This window comes from Kogia breviceps, chromosome 14 (genome assembly GCF_026419965.1).
Source record: "Kogia breviceps isolate mKogBre1 chromosome 14, mKogBre1 haplotype 1, whole genome shotgun sequence".
In the NCBI taxonomy this organism is placed as follows: Eukaryota; Metazoa; Chordata; class Mammalia; order Artiodactyla; family Physeteridae; genus Kogia; species Kogia breviceps.
In genome coordinates this window covers 14,766,799-14,782,766 of record NC_081323.1, presented here as the reverse complement: position 1 = coordinate 14,782,766, position 15,968 = coordinate 14,766,799, and the positions used below count along the sequence as shown (strand labels likewise).

Below are 15,968 nucleotides of genomic sequence, written 5' to 3'. Positions count from 1 at the left end.
GTGGCACAGTGGTTGGGAGTCCGCCTGCCGATGCAGGGGACACGGGTTCGTGCCCCGGTCCGGGAAGATCCCACATGCCGCGGAGCGGCTGGGCCCGTGAGCCATGGCCGCTGAGCCTGCGCGTCCGGAGCCTGTGCTCCGCAACGGGAGAGGCCGCAACAGTGAGAGGCCCGCGTACCGCAAAAAAAGAAAAAAAAAAAGAAAGAAATCTTTTAAAAAAATTCTATCTAACCTAAAATATATATAATATATATACCATTATTGAAAGAACCAAAAATAGGCAAGTTTCCCAAACAGATTTCCATGCTAGTTTTTTGAGGTAATATGACTCAAATAGAAAAACAAACAAAAATTAAAAAAAACTATTAAACTATAGTTTAAAAAATACTATTTTTTCTTTTAACTATAGATATGAAAATTCCAAATAAACTATTTGCTAAAAGAACGAACAGGGTATTGATTCAACTATACCTTCAACATGATTAAGGTCATCTCAGGAATATGAGGATGGTTCAATGTATGAAAATTTATATAAGTTATTATACCAACAAATTAGAAGAAAAAAATCATTACATGACTAGATGCTTAAAAGATATTTGACAAAATTCGGCAGTAATTTTCAAGAGCAGCTATAAATGGATAAAGAGGAAACAACCCAAGAGCGATAAAACCTACTTACCCCAAACCCAACAGCAAATGTCATTTTATACAGCTGGAGACATTGACTTAAAATAAAGAGGGCTTCCCTGGTGGCACAGTGGTTGAGGGTCCGCCTGCCGATGCAGGGGACACGGGTTCGTGCCCCGGTCCGGGAAGATCCCACATGCCGCAGAGCGGCTGGGCCCGTGAGCCATGGCCGCTGAGCCTGCGCGTCCGGAGCCTGTGCTCCGCAACGGGAAAGGCCACAACAGTGAGAGGCCCGCGTACCACAAAAAAACAAAACAAAACATAAAATAAAGAACTGGACAAGGACAGATGCCATTGCCTTTATTTTCAACATTATTTCAGAGGTTCTACATAATATAAAAAGACAAAATTTTTTTTAAGTAAGTCATGAGGTTGGAAAAGAGTCAAATTTATCCATTTTCAGATGATATGATTAAATATAAAATCAAAGTAACCCCATTAAATATTTTTATACTTAATAAGACAATTTAGCAAAGTAGTTGGATGCAAGACAAAATTGATAGCTTTTTACTATACTACTCATAATTAATTACTTTAAAGATAACATTTTAAACTTACTAAGTATTCATTTTAGGGATTCCAGGCACCTCAGTCCACAGAGGGAACAGCACTTCGCCGTCAACGGGCAATCATCATCCTGCAGGCACCTGGGTTTCTCAATCCTGGAACAGGTTGGCGGCTTGTTTGGGCAGAAACCTGCTTTGACTTTATGGGGTAAAACAAGACACTTGACCTTGAAATACTTGACCACAGTTTGAGACAAATTGGGGGAATCTTGGGAACCCTAAATAAGGTTTTCTTCTGATTAAGCCTCTCATCCTTCCCCTTAGAGTAACAATAGAGGGGAGTAGGCAGGGTATCAACTTTCTATTTGATAAATAATTTTAATAATTATTTGAGGAACATCAAAAAGTCTTGCCATCTCTGATTTATAAAATCTGATAAGATCCCTGACTGCCCCTATAAAATTGATAGATTTGGGTAATCTAATCCCAGAGTACCAGAAGCAAGAGTATTAGAGAGTACTAAGAACTTCCTTGTTTTATAAACTGTAGACATTGAGGACCATATAGGGGGAAGTGAGTTGCCTAAGGTCACACAGAAAACCAGTAGGAAAGTTGAAGCGAGTTGAAAAGATTTTGACTCCTTTCACCATACCATGCTGTTCCTCAAAACACTGACAATCCCTGGGACAAGACCATAGTATCTTAGCACTGCTTGGGGGAATGAACAGCATCCCTAGAGGCTGGAGAGTTCACTTCTACCCCAACAGCATTTTGCTACCCATCTTTTCCCCAGCACACCTTACATGAAGTTCTGTGCAGACATAAGGACTTATTAGGATTATACCTAATGGTTATGAATTTTTTTGCATGAATAAGTGGATATTGTCACCTTGTAGGCCGTTGAAGAATGAGGCTTGGAATAAATAAGTTTTCATTGAGAAAAATGAAGAGGATACCATGCATGAGTGGCTTGGAAGAACAGCACAACAGTCTCCCAAAGCCAAGAGGGCAACATGAGAGCACTGGTTGGGCTTTAAATGGGGAAAGGTTCCCCAGAGACCTCTGGGTAACCTAAGGGGCATCCCCCGCTCCATGGGACAGCATGGCATTCTTAACATATGCCCAGTAGACTTTGGGAGGTATATCCCTAGTCCTTACCTGTCCAGGCCATGGCACAATCAAAGCCACACATGGATTCACAACATTTTTCATTTGGGGGGCAATCGAAGTCACTCTTACACGAAGCTGAACACTCCATACGGTTCTTGAAAGGGAAGAGTGGGCACTGCCCATCCTTGACTGAAATGAGAATGATGTGGGCTCCTTCAAACCCCACCCCCTCCCATCACCCTTCAAATAGGTTTCCCTTCTCTTCAAAACTAGTACCTCTTTCTGTGACATGGGTCATTCCACCCTCTCCACAGCCATCTCTAGTAGGTTGTGGAGGAATGAAATGCCTCACCGTATCATGAGATGCAATAGAAAGAGAGTTAAGCTTGGTGTTTGAAGCCCCAAAGTAAAGTCCCCATCAGGCCACTTAAGGAGTGATTTCAGTTTCCTTCTCTCTAAGATAAGATTAATTATGTGAAATCCACGCAAATCAATGTAAGTATTTTAGGGCATGTGCTTTACTTTGAATGAGTGACATGACCTGACACATTTTGAAAGAATCATGGTGGCCACTGTGTTCATAACAGACTGTAAGAAGGGAAGGACAGAAGCAAAGAGATCTGTTAGGAGGCTGTTGCAGTAATCCAGGTAAGAAGATAGCACCTCAGGTTAGGGTGACACTGTAGAGGCGGTAAGAACTGGTCAGATTCTGGATCTCTTTGCCAGGTAGATCTAAAATGACTTCCTAATAAAGGATGTTGATTAAGCAAGAGAAGCATAATTCAGAAGTTTTTTCTCACCAAGATGGGGAGAACAATGGATAGAGGTGGGAGAGCAAAGACAAGGGGTTCAGTTTGAGACAAGCTAAGTCTGATGTATTCGTGAGATCCAGACGGAGGTGTAGAGTAGGAAGTTGGAGTGTGGGAGTCAGATTTGGGCTGGAGATACAACTTTGTGAGTCACTAGGACCTATATGGTATTTAAATCAGTTCTTCAGGATTCTGTACCTGTCTCCTTTTCTCCTCATCTGATTGCAAATTCTATGACAGTAGGAAGTGTTTCTTTTCTCTTTTTCCTTCTTCTTCTCCTCTTCCTTCCCTGCCTCCTCCTCCTCCCTTCACCCTCCTCCTCACCCTCTCCCTCCCCTCCTCTTCCTTCTTCTTGCTTCAAACCTAAATTTCCTGCAAACCAGCCCAGGCTCTTTTCTCTGGCCCCTTTTTCCTTCTGGCTCCTGAGAGAAAGCCAAGGTCTTGTCCACAGCGTCATGATTCTTTACCACCTTCCACAAAGGGAAGCTTGTAGTCCTCATTGCAGACCACAGGATTTCCTTGGCCATTCAGGCTCACTGGGCCCATGGAATTAAAATTCCAGCTCTACTTCTGACCCACTGTGAATCCTTGGGCAACTAACTTTACCTCTCCCCCTTTACACTTTTCAGCCTGCCTCTCAGAATCTGAGGTCAAAATTTTAATGCTGCCTCGTAAATCACACAATGCTGCATTTTGAAGATCAATGGTCACCATCTCAGTTGTTTCCATTTAGTAAGCTCCCACTACTGTGCAGCCACCATGTCAAATCTTTGTGTCCTTGGCCATAGATAATCCTATCAACAACTCAGTGAGGTATTTGCTATTATTCCAATATTACAGGGAAGGGAACTGAAACTCAAAGAGGTGAAGAAATTTGCAGTAAGGGGGAAAAGTAGGATTACTATCCAGGTCATTTGGCTCCTAAGCTCTGTAGCACACTGTCACCCAACATTAGTGGTGATGATGGCCATTATATACACTAAGGAGTTAACCCACAGCTTTTATCTTTACCCCTCTCTACTCCACGCTCTACCCCTACTCCATGGGATTCCAGAGCTGGCCTGTCTATGCTTCATTCTTGGGTAAGTCCTCAGGTAATACTCAGCAGACCAACGCAATGAGGAAATACATGTTTCCAAAGGGTAGACCTAACTCTCAGGTCCCATTGGCCAACGTTTATCAACAGTTGATGTGCACTATCTCATTTTATGGCACAACTCTATTAGGTAAATACTATTATTATCCCCATTTTATGACAAAAAAACTGAAACTCATAAATGTAGGCAACTGATCTAAGACTACCCAGCCAGTGAATGACACAGAAGAGACTTGAATGAAGGCAGTTTAACCTCAAAGCCTGAGTCTACAACTGGGCTGGTATACTGTTTCTAGTTAGACAAGGCCCGCACATTGCCAAGGGTGTAAGTCTTACCAGTTGATGAGCAAGCCGTCATGCAGTCTTCCCTGTTGGAAAAGTTGTTGGCATTCCCAAGGCAGCCTCCATAATTAAAGGCTTTGCATACACGCCTTTTAGTGTGAAAATACCAGTGCTTGACTGTATTCCTACATTTTCCTCGGTCTAAGGGTAGCATGCAGGGTTCTAAGGGCAGGAAGCAGAGAGAGAAGAACATAAACGGTAGCCAAAAAGGAAGGCGTCAGGAGCTCAGCTTCTGTATAGTTCGCGGTGTTAACATCCAAGTCATAGAAAGCCATGGTCAGTAAAAGTTCTGGTCCTAGCTCCATATGATTACTGTATGTTGCATAACAACTCTGAGCCTCATTTCTACCTTGCAAAGGACATAACAATGTTCATATAAGAATGATTTGGAGCTGATCTTTCTTCTCCACCGCTCTGAGCTTTGAAAGAGCGAGACTTGTTCAAGAACTATACCCAAAGTGCCTAACAAAGTGCCTGGCACATGGAGAGAACGAGATACTGAGAAAGAAAAAAAGCAGTCCCTCATGTCTGGAAATTGACCTGATGCTCACAGCTAAGCCATGTTGTTCTCCTGTTGGACATAAACAATCTCACAGGACATCTACATCAAACAAAGTCACTTTGAGATGATATAGTGGGACCAAAAATAGATCACTGTAAAACCCACAAAATACCAAACACCTATGAGTGATTTGTGCTTCTCTACCAATTACAGCTTTATCCTCATTCTAGCCTGCCCTCTCTATAGATGAGATTCACTAGGATTCTCAATCACAGAATCGTCCCCATTTTCTGACAGCACCCAATCTAGGGCAAACCCCCACTTCCTTAGATCCTCCCCCAAATTACCCAATCAAAACCTCAATCCTGTACTACATTCCTCCTAACAGCTTCTTCCTGAGACGCCTCACATTGTCTTTGGTGAACATTCTCCCTCATTGCAACAAGTAATAAAATCAACTTGTTCAACTACAGGTCTGTTCCTGGTGGTCTTTGGCCAAAGGGCATTGATAACAGTTATTCGTTGAATGAATGAATCTATATAAAATGCACAGTTCCCTATTATCAGATACTTTGAGTTACCACAAAAACTCCCTGAAGGCCAAAGAATCAGAAAACACCCCCAGCCTCTGAGCTGACTGAGGTTTATACTTGCCACAGTACCAATTACACTCGCTTGACACATAGTGACCATGCAGCAAGTATTAATCACTGTGAATGATTGAACGCTGGACCAAAGAATACTAACATCAATAGTATCGGTTGATGTCCACCAGTCCTAGACTCATTGTTCGTGTTTGAGGATTAGGAGTCCCATTAGAGAAGGAGAAAAGCTTGAACCCCAGCCTCTTTGTCCTACCGTTCAAGAGAATTGTTCCACCAGTTCTGGACAGAGCAGGAAGTAGGACACCTCACAAGGCACCCCGGCTCTCAGCCTGGATGCCATTACCTTCATACGGATCCATGCACTTCCTCCCACAGGCAAAAGAGCAGCACTTCAGGTGTTCATTGCAGTTGAAATCTGTTTTGCACAAGTCTGGGGCTTTGGTACTACAGGTGAGCCTTTCTTGGGGGCACACTCCTGGCTTCTCTGTAAGAAAGAAATGTCCAAATTCACATCTTTTGAGGGTTTCAGCTCTTCTCCTCCCAAGAAAAAAGTGAATAATGAAATTTTTTCAGCCCTATCCTCTACCTTCAATTCTCAGTTCTCACTCTGATTGTATTTAGAGACTAGGTCTGCCTCACCACTCTTAGCACATTTAGGTAGATCTGAATCAGGAATCTGTGCCCAGGTAGAACCAAAGTGGAAGCATCTTGGTAACCATAAGTTTGTTTTCTGAAATCTATCAGTATGTTTCTGTTTTGTGAGTAAGTTTCACTAATATCTTTTTAAAAGTTAGCTTCCATATATGAGTGATATCATATGATACTGGTCTCTGTCTGACTTACTTCACTTAGTATGATAATCTCTAGGTCCATCCATGTTGCTGCAAATGGCATTATTTCATTCTTTTATGGCTGAGTAATATTCCGTTGTATATATGCACCACATCTTCTTTACCCATTCAGATTCCAGGGCAGGGGGTTATATAGGGACCAAGACCCTTGCCTTAAATTCAGGAGCTCCTTTCTCCTCTTAAAATTAATTATTGTAATGCCTAATTCCTCTGCCTCCCATATCTTAGTTGATAAGGGAAATTAAATAGTGAGGAGTGGTGGAAATAGGAGGCAGGAGGCCTGATTTTGGTTCTTGACTCCTTGTGAACTCAAGACCAATCTGAGTTCTAACGTATGACTTTGCAGTTATCTCTAAAGGGGAAGAAATGGTGGAGTGGAAGGAGCACTATAAATAAGACAGCTCTAGCTTAGGAGCCTGACTCCACCACAACAGCTAAATAATCTTGCGGAAAATCTCTTCCTTTGTCTGAGTTATAAATTTCCCGTCTGTGAAATGAGAATTATAATCTCTACCTTACAGGCCGTTTATAAGAATTAAAATGGTGGAGTAGGAAGACCCTGAGCTCACCTCCTCATACCAAAATGACAACTCTTTACAGAGCAAGTATGGATGAGAAAGACCAGAAGACTAGGAGAAAAGATCCACTACAACTAAAGATATAAAGAAGGAACCACAATAAGATTGGTAGGAGGGGTGGAGATATATACTCAAGACATATACCCCCAGGTGGGCAACCCACAAACAGGAGGATAATTACAATTGCAGAGATTACCACCAAGGAGTGTGGGGTCTGGACCCCACATTGGGGTCCCCAGCACAGAAGTCCTATACCAGGAAGAAAGAATGTTTGGCTTTGAAGGCCAGTGGGGCTAACTTTCAGGAGAGCCAGAGGGCTGTGAGACATAGAGATTCCACTGTTAAAGGGTTCATACAAAATCTCACATGCTCTGGGATCCAGGGCAGAAGCAGCAATTTGAAAGGAGCCTAGGTCAGAACAACCTGCTGATCTTGGAAAGCCTCCCAGAGAGGCAGGAGGCAACTGGAGCTCACCCTGGGCACATAGACACTGGGAGCAGCCATTTTTAGGAGCTTGTTCTACCACGAGGACACTGGTCCTGGAGAGCACTATTTTAGAATCCTCCCTCTAGTTTATTAGCACAAGGACACAGCTCTGCCCACCAGCCCGTTGGCACCAGCACTGGGACCCCATAGGCCAAGTGGCTAGCCAGGCAAGGATAGAGCCTCATCCACCAGTGGGCCAGATGCCTTAAGACCCCCAGAGCCCTCAGCCAACTCAGGGCCTGGCCCTGTCCACCAGACGGCCCTGGACCCAGCCCCCCTACAGTAGTGAATTAGCACTAGCCCTGGGACCCCAAGCACCCTGCAGCCAGAGACCCTGGGAACAAGCTCCACCCACCAATGAGCCAGCACTAACCCCAGGAACCCCCGGCCTCAACCATGATGTATATAAGTCATATAATTATGCTTATCCAGTGTTGTATGTCAATTATGTCTCAATAAAACTAGAAGGAAAATAAAAGAAGTAAGATGATACCCATAATGCACTTGTCACAGTGCCCAGTACCTGGTAAGAGCTTGGCAGATATGGGTTTGCTGTCTTCGTTTTTAGGGCTGGACATGGCTTCCCCATTTCAGTGTTGGTAGCAGGCAGAATTCTAAAGTTGTACCCCCAAGATTCCCATTCTCTGGTTATGGAATAAAACACTAATTTCGATACTGCTGTGAAGGGATTTTGTGATAAAGTTAAAGCCCTAAGTCTGTTGACCTTAAAACACAGAGATTATCTGAGAGGTCCCGATCCAGTCTGTTGAGTCCTTTAAAAAGAAGATTTTTTTTCTGATTGGTAGAGAAGAAGAGGTCAGAGAGATTCAAAGTATAAGAGGAATCCAACCTGCTATTCATAGCTTTGAAGATGGAGGAGGCTAATTGCTCAGGAATGAGGGTGACCTTTAAAAGTTGACAGCCAGTAAGGAAACCTCAGTCCTACAGCTGCCAGCAGTGATTCTGCTAACAGCCAGTGAGCTGGGAGAACCCTGAGTCCCATATGAGAATGGCAGCTTTGATGGACACCTTAATTTCAGCCTAGTGAGAACCTGAGCAGAGAACCTCAACACATCTTGCCAGACTTCTGACCTACAGGTAATTTGTTACGCAGCAACAGACAGCTGTTACAATGCTTAATGTGGCTCCGCGTCTCTAAACTTAGCATCTTTCTGGTGGAATCTGACCAGAGAGACATAATTCTTTTGGATACTACTGAACCTTGGAATTACAGAAGTTTAGACTTTAAAAGACCATATTTATCATTGGTATCAACTTCCTAAGTGCATAGGTTAACAACAACAACAAAAGAGGTCAAATAGGATAATATAGTAAATTGGGGGCAGGTCTGGGACTTCCAATCCATGGCTCACTCCAGAAGCTCCACTTCTTTGGTGAGGACTGGCCACTAAGAATTTTAGTGCTTTCCAACTACATTTTACTACCCTTAATGCACACTCTAAAGATGGCGTGAAGCTAAGAAGAGTAGATGGTGTCAGCACTCTCCTGTCATTCCTGAACTCATACTTTCCCGGGAGATCACATCCATTCCCACGATCCCAAATGTGATTCCCATAGCTCCCTCTAGACCTATCCTCTCTTCCAAGCTAAAGACACTTATATCCAACCACCTGGTGAAAACACCATTTGGACATCTAACAAACACCTCTGTTCCAACATGTTTAAAATGGAACTGATCACATATGTGGAATCTAAAATATGGCACAAATGAACCTATCTACAAAACAGAAACAGACTCATAGACACAGAGAACAGACTTGTGGTTGCCAAGGGGCTGAAGGGGAGGGAGAGGGATGGACTGGGAGTTTGGGGTTGGTAGATGCAACTATTACATTTAGAATGGATAGACAACAAGGTCCTACAGTATAGCACAGGGAACTATATTCAATATCCTGTGATAAACTATAATGGGAAAGAATATTTTAAAAGAATGTATATCTGTGTACAACTGAGTCACTTTGCTGTACAGCAGAGACGGGCACAGCATTGTAAATCGACTATACTTCAATTAAAAAGATAATAATAGGGCTTCCCTGGTGGCGCAGCGGTTGAGAGTCCGCCTGCCGATGCAGGGGACGCGGGTTCATGCCCCGGTTCGGGAAGATCCCACGTGCCCCGGAGCGGCTGGGCCCATGAATCATGGCCGCTGCGCCTGCGCGTCCGGAGCCTGTGCTCTGCAACGCGAGAGGCCACGACAGTGAGAGGCCCGTGTACAGCAAAAAAAAAAAAAAAGATAATAATAAAATAAAACGGAGCCAGCATCTCCCCATGCCCAATCAGCACCTTCTCTCTGTTCCCATCTTGATATTTGGCATCCACAGTTCTCATCTGTTATCAGAACCCTGAGATTCAATTCCCCTCACTTGCCATCACCCCAGCATCCTATATCAGTCATGGACTTGGGTCAATTCTACCTCCTAAATCTCTCTCCAAATCCCATCTCCTCTCCCTCTTTGCTACCACTTCTTCAGGTCAGCTCCTGACCTCCTCCCATCTCTCCCCTCAACTACTGTACCAGCCTCCTCACTGGTCCTCTGTCCTCAGTCTCCTGCCTAGTGACTGATGAATTTTCAAAAATTAAGCCTGGACAAGACACATCTCAGGAAAAGTTTGGGGAATAAATTGGTGGGGTGGGGAGCAGGTGAGGGAAGACTTGAAGGGCTCAGAGTGGGTGAGTAGGGCTAGTTCTCTGAAACCACGCAGAAGTGGCCTCATCTGACACGAGTCCTTGCTTCATGTCTAATCCTCAGTCCCCAAGAACACCTCCTAGAGAACAGCTGAAGCTTTTCTGAACCCACGTTTGACTCTGCGGCCTGGTGATGCAGATGTCTGCTCCGAAAAGAGGGAGAGAAGCAGCAGGAGAGCAACATTCCTCCGGGAGAAGGTGGAGCTCTGGCGAGGAAGGTGCCTGTGCAGGGGGGGTGAGAGAGGGCAGGGATTAGGCACAGCCAGAGAGAGACACAAGCATCTGCAGAGGAAGCTTAGGGATGATCCACCGATTTCCTCAGTTCATAGATGAGAAAACCAAGACGCATCATGCGAGGTCACGTGGCAAGTAGGGCAGGATCTTTAGTCCCAGGACCCTCCCAGTAGCCCCACACTCTGCCGGGGTGCCCTACGTTATCTACCCAGACGCTTGCCCATCGTCTTGCTCCTGGGTGAGAGGCCACACATGAAGGATCACAGGGATTTGTCTGGAAGAGTTGCAGGGCTGATTTGCCCACAGTCACTCCTGGGGCAACCCCAGGCACTAAGTGAGAATTTTTCTTTGCTCCACTGAACAAGAAACTGATGGTATGGGATTTTCAGGAGGCCCTGGGCGTATCCCATTAGGTTTTAGTGCCCCAAGTGCCAAAAAGATCCCAGATGACCTTGGGTTGACAAAGGGCTGCCTCTTATTCCTTCTGGTGTTATCCAAGCCTGGGAGCTTATGATACTTTCAGACAACCACATAAACAGACATCTTCCCCCACTCACTCAAGCCTCCATTTTCTACATGCCTCTTCCTGGCCTTTACGTATATTTTTTTAGTAATGTGAAGAACTGATAATGTCTTACTGCATTACCTCTCTTGGAGTAAATGCATTTCAAAACTAGCAAGAGAGGGAGGAAGGAAGAAAGGGAGGAAGACATAAAGGAAGGGGGGTGAGAAGAGAGAAAGAGAGAGTCTTTATGTCACATTATGCATCTGTATTATTGGGAGAACTTCAGACACTGAGAAAGAGGTAATCTTTTCCAGATCTCCAGAACCCACACTATATGGCTGCCTAAAAGTAAAGACCTATGGTAATTTATCACCTCCTTTTTTTTTTTTTTTTTTTTTTTTCAGAATTCTAACCCTGTATCCTCCCCAAATTTTACAATACTGCCTGGACTGTTCAGTAATGGGAATTATGGCCCCAAACACAGGGATCTTGATTTTGGTCACTAGTAGCTATAGCTATGTCTTAGATCTTCAGTTTCCTCATCTAGAAAATGGAAATAATACAATCTACCTAGAAGCTTTGTCTCATTGTGAGTGTTAGATGAGATGGCATGAAGATTACTTAGGAAGTGGTATGGAATGGTCAAAAATGTCATGTTTGGGGCTTCCCTGGTGGCACAGTGGTTGAGAATCCGCCTGCCGCTGCAGGGGACGAGGGTTCGTGCCCCAGTCCGGGAAGATCCCACATGCCGCGGAGCGGCTGGGCCCGTGAGCCATGGCCGCTGAGCCTGCGCGTCCAGAGCCTGTGCCCCGCAACGGGAGAGGCCACAGCAGTGAGAAGCCCGCGTACCGCAAAAAAAAAAAAAAAATCATTTTTGGAGTTGGACCTGAGTTCACTTCCAGGATCTCTCACATACCAGCTATGTGGTCCCATTGGTTCAGTCACCTAACCTCACTGAGCCTCAGTTTTTCTTAAAGGAAATAATAATAAGCCCACTTCATAGACCTGAGAATTAATTGAACAATTGTGTAAAGCATGATGACTGGCATATAATTAGTGCTTGATATATTTTAGTCAGTTAACGACACAGTGAATGCAAAAAATGGTACCTATTACCCTTTTAGCTTTTGAGTCTGCTAGTCAAAGACTGTATATCATTACTTCAGTTCCCCCAAAAGATTAGGCAAAAAGTCCTATGATGCCTTAAAGTCTTATGATCAAGTCACCCTTTTGGTTTGAAATTTTACCACTTAACCTAGTAACACCTATTAACCACTCTTGAAAGTTAGTTGATCAGATTAGCCTGTAGTCAGTTAGTAGGAAGCAGAGCTCCTGGGATGGGGTAAAGGGAGGGACGTAGATTAATAAGATTGCCAAATATAATACAAGATGTCCAGTTATAATTTTTAGTATATATATCCCATGCAATGTAAGGACTGTGGTTATACTAAAAATTATTCATTGTTTATCTAACATTCAAATTTAGGGGACTTCCCTGGTGGCGCAGTGGTTGAGAGAGTCTGCCTGCTGATGCGGGGGGCACGGGTCCGAGACCTGGTCCAGGAGAATCCCACATGCCGCAGAGCAGCTGTGCCCGTGCGCCCCAGCTGCTGAGCCCACGTGCCACAACTACTGAAGCCCCCACGCCTGGGGCCCGTGCTCCTCAACAAGAGGAGCCATTGCAGTGAGAAGCCCGCGCACCATAGCGAGGAGAAACCCCCCTCGCAGCAACTAGAGAAGGCCCACGCACAGCGACGAAGGCCCAACGCAGCCAAAAGTAAATAAATTAAATAAACAAATTTAATTGGTCATTATGTATTTGTATTTGTTAAATCAGGCAACTTTAAAACAGAATAAATCCATTTCCATTGGAGGGGGATCTGCTTGGGCAAGAGAATTAGAATTCAGAAGTGTGATGTTTGCCACAGGGATGTATATTGGAACGTTGATCCCAACTGAAAAATGAATTCAGTCTTTTTATGGGAGAAAGTCATCTGATTTGGCTGATTGAGGACTGATTTCCTAATTAGATGATTTGGTTAACATTTTTCCATAAATATAATGAGTTAAATCTGTAGCATCAAAGATTTTTTAAAATATATTTAGAGAATGCAATAAGATCAATGCATTGTACGAAATATATGTTGTCAAAGTCTACCAAGTTAACAGTATTCAAACTTTCCAACATTTACAGAATGTATAAGATTACATAAGGTGTCTAAGTGAAAGAGTAATGGGTGTAAGCAATAACATTCTTGATCATTTGGTAAGTGCTGGTAAAGCCTTTCTGGTAAACTTTCCAGAAATTAAGAAAATCATTTGTGGCTTGTGATCAGTATTCTAATTATCAGGAAACAAATTATTTTTAAGTGTAAGGTTTCAAATTCTATGCCTTAATAAAAATTGAAAGAGGGGTTAATCAAACTGTTTCTTAATATTTAATTAGATCATTAAATAATTTTTGATTATTCAGTATTATGATGTGATTTTTGGCTACTTGCTAGAGGTTCAAAGCACCAAGTGACATACCTATAACAAAACTCCTTTTGTTTCCGTGTACTTACGTTTCATTAAGGGGTGCATTACCTAAGGAATTTTGTTTATCAATAAATTTTTTAATTTATCTGTAGTTTCAATGTATTTATTTACATATTCATTATTATTATGTTATTTAAATAACAAATGTAATGAAAAATCAATCCAGAAGAAAACATTTTATTCCTAAGGTCTTGTGGTCACAGTGAATGAAAAAATTAAATTTTAATTTACACTCATGTTCTTATTGCATAGCAGTATGAAAAGGTCATGAATAAAAGGCTTTTGAGCATAAGACTGTATTTCATCAGGTTAAAAGCCTGTGGGGTAAGAGGAATGGAAATAGGAGTTCAAGGAGAAGAAAAAGTGTTTTAAATTTTCCAACTGTTCAAGTGCTTTTCACATGTTTTTTAAATGAATGATGGTGGGTATCAAATTAGTATGGTGTTTTGGTTCATTTGTTAAAGTTATGTCGCAGATTTTTTAAAATATTAACATTTACAACATGTTTGCATTATGCATTTGAGATTCATTCGTGTTGTGGTGTGTTTGTTTGGTACCATTTTATTGCTGAGTCGTAGTCCATTATATGGATGTCCCACGGGTTGTTTAACCATTCACTCACGGGTTAATGGACATTTGGGTTTTTTCCAGTGTGGGTGATTATGAATAAACCCCCTACAAACATTTGCATACAGGTCTTTGCATGCACTTAAGCTATCGTTTCTCTTGGGTAAATACCAGTGAGTGGGATTGCTGGGTTATATGACAAGTATATGTTTATAAGAAACTGCTAAGCTGTTTTCCAAAGTAGCTGTACCATTTTGCATTTCCACTAGTAGTGGATGAGAGTCCCACTTGTTCCACGTACTTGCTAGCACTTAGTATTGTAAAATTTGTTTTTATTGAAGTATAGTTGATTTACAATGTCACATTAGTTTCAGCTGTACAGCACAATGATTCAGTTATACATATAAATATATATGTTATATATATATTGGTTAAGACAAAATATTGAGTATACTTTCCTGTTCTATGTAGTAGGTCCTTGTTGGTTATCTATTTTATATATAGTAGTGTATATATGTTAATGTAAATGTTTTTATTTTAATTATTCTAAAGATTCATAGTGGTAAGACTGCAAGACATTTTAAGAGATTAAAGTAATTAACTTAAATTTCTGGGACACTAAGAATCTAAGTCACCCAGAATGATGGCAGGGAGATTTCTGCTATTTCCCAGCTTTCCTTAGGACAGTTTCAAACCCAGTGCAATCCTAGGTTCCTGAGCCTGGTTGGTCAGGAGTTTCCCCAGAGCCCCATCATTGAACCTACCTCTTTGCCCAGCTTCGCCTCGTGGCAGAGATTGCTCTTGGCAGTAAACCGAGGAGCATTTTGCAATCGAAAGGTCTACAGATGGCCAGCAGCTGGGGGAACATGTGCATTTCCAGGTTACAATCTTTGGAACAATAGGTAAAAGTCCCACTAAGGCTCCACTACGTCCCACTATGCTATTGCTTCCCTACTGGGAGCAAACCCAGCCCTGGTTCCAAGGCTGAGAGCTCTTTGTTCACATATTCTTCATCCCAATGGCGTGGTGTGTCTCCTGCATGGCTACTCAACCAGGAACGTTCCTTGAGCCTCGGTCCCTGAGCAGAAGACCGTGAGGAAGACACTTAGCTCTGTGGGTCTCTTTAATACACCTTGCCCTAAGTTCAGGCAGAGTAAATAGATGTCTCTTCCAAAGACCTAACCTGAAAAACTCCTACTCGGTGATCTACATTCTGATACTGAGGAAGGGCAGTGGCTAAGGGTGGGGCACAGAGCACTGTTTATGACCATAGTGTGGTTTAAATATCTTAAATCTTTCTAATTCTTTTGTCTCTTTAACCTATCAATAATTGAAAAAGGTGCGTTGAGGGCTCTCAATACAGCCATAGATTTCTCAATTTATGCTTGTAATTTCATCAATGTTTGCTTAATATATCCTGATTCTATTGATTTAGGTAAATACAAATGCATTCCTGGTGAACTGAATCTTTTATCATTATATGGTGACCTTTTCTCTATCCCTAAAATAAATATTCATCTTAGAGTTTTCTATTGCCTGATATTAATCAAACTATACCTTTTTTTTTTTTGGTTTGCAATTACCTAGACTTTTTTCTATCTTTTTGCTTTCAACCTTTCCATGCACTTATGTGTCTTTTTTAAAATTGAGGTATAGTTGATTTACAATATTATATTAGTTTCACGTGTACAACATAGTGATTCAAATTTTTATAGATTATGCTCCATTTATAGTTATTGGCTATATTCCCTGTGCTGTGCAATATATTCTTGTAGCTTATTTATTTTATACATAGTAGTTTGTATCTCTTAGTCCCCTACGCTTATCTTGCCCTTGCCCCTCCCC

General features: G+C 42.4%; 1 protein-coding gene across 1 annotated transcript; it reads right to left on the bottom strand.

The window, feature by feature from the left end:
- Window positions 1–1,245: 1,245 nt before the first annotated feature.
- On the bottom strand, window positions 1,246–11,156 carry WFDC8 (WAP four-disulfide core domain 8). Its single transcript, XM_067012974.1, has 6 exons — window positions 11,152–11,156; window positions 10,392–10,501; window positions 6,001–6,141; window positions 4,545–4,712; window positions 2,352–2,492; window positions 1,246–1,392 (listed from the first exon to the last, which is right to left on the bottom strand). Exons 1-6 carry the CDS (start codon window positions 11,154–11,156, stop codon window positions 1,253–1,255), a joined length of 705 nt encoding a protein of 234 aa, XP_066869075.1. The 3' UTR covers window positions 1,246–1,252.
- Between the last annotated feature and the right edge of the window lie 4,812 nt (window positions 11,157–15,968).

Excerpts from the sequence above, each read along its gene's own strand:
- WFDC8 (XM_067012974.1), bottom strand. Across the intron at positions 2,493-4,544 it reads GACGGCTTGCTCATCAACTG|TCAAGGATGGGCAGTGCCCA; the intron begins GTAAGACTTACA and ends TTCTCATTTCAG. Across the intron at positions 1,393-2,351 it reads TTGTGCCATGGCCTGGACAG|TCAAAGCAGGTTTCTGCCCA; the intron begins GTAAGGACTAGG and ends TACCCCATAAAG.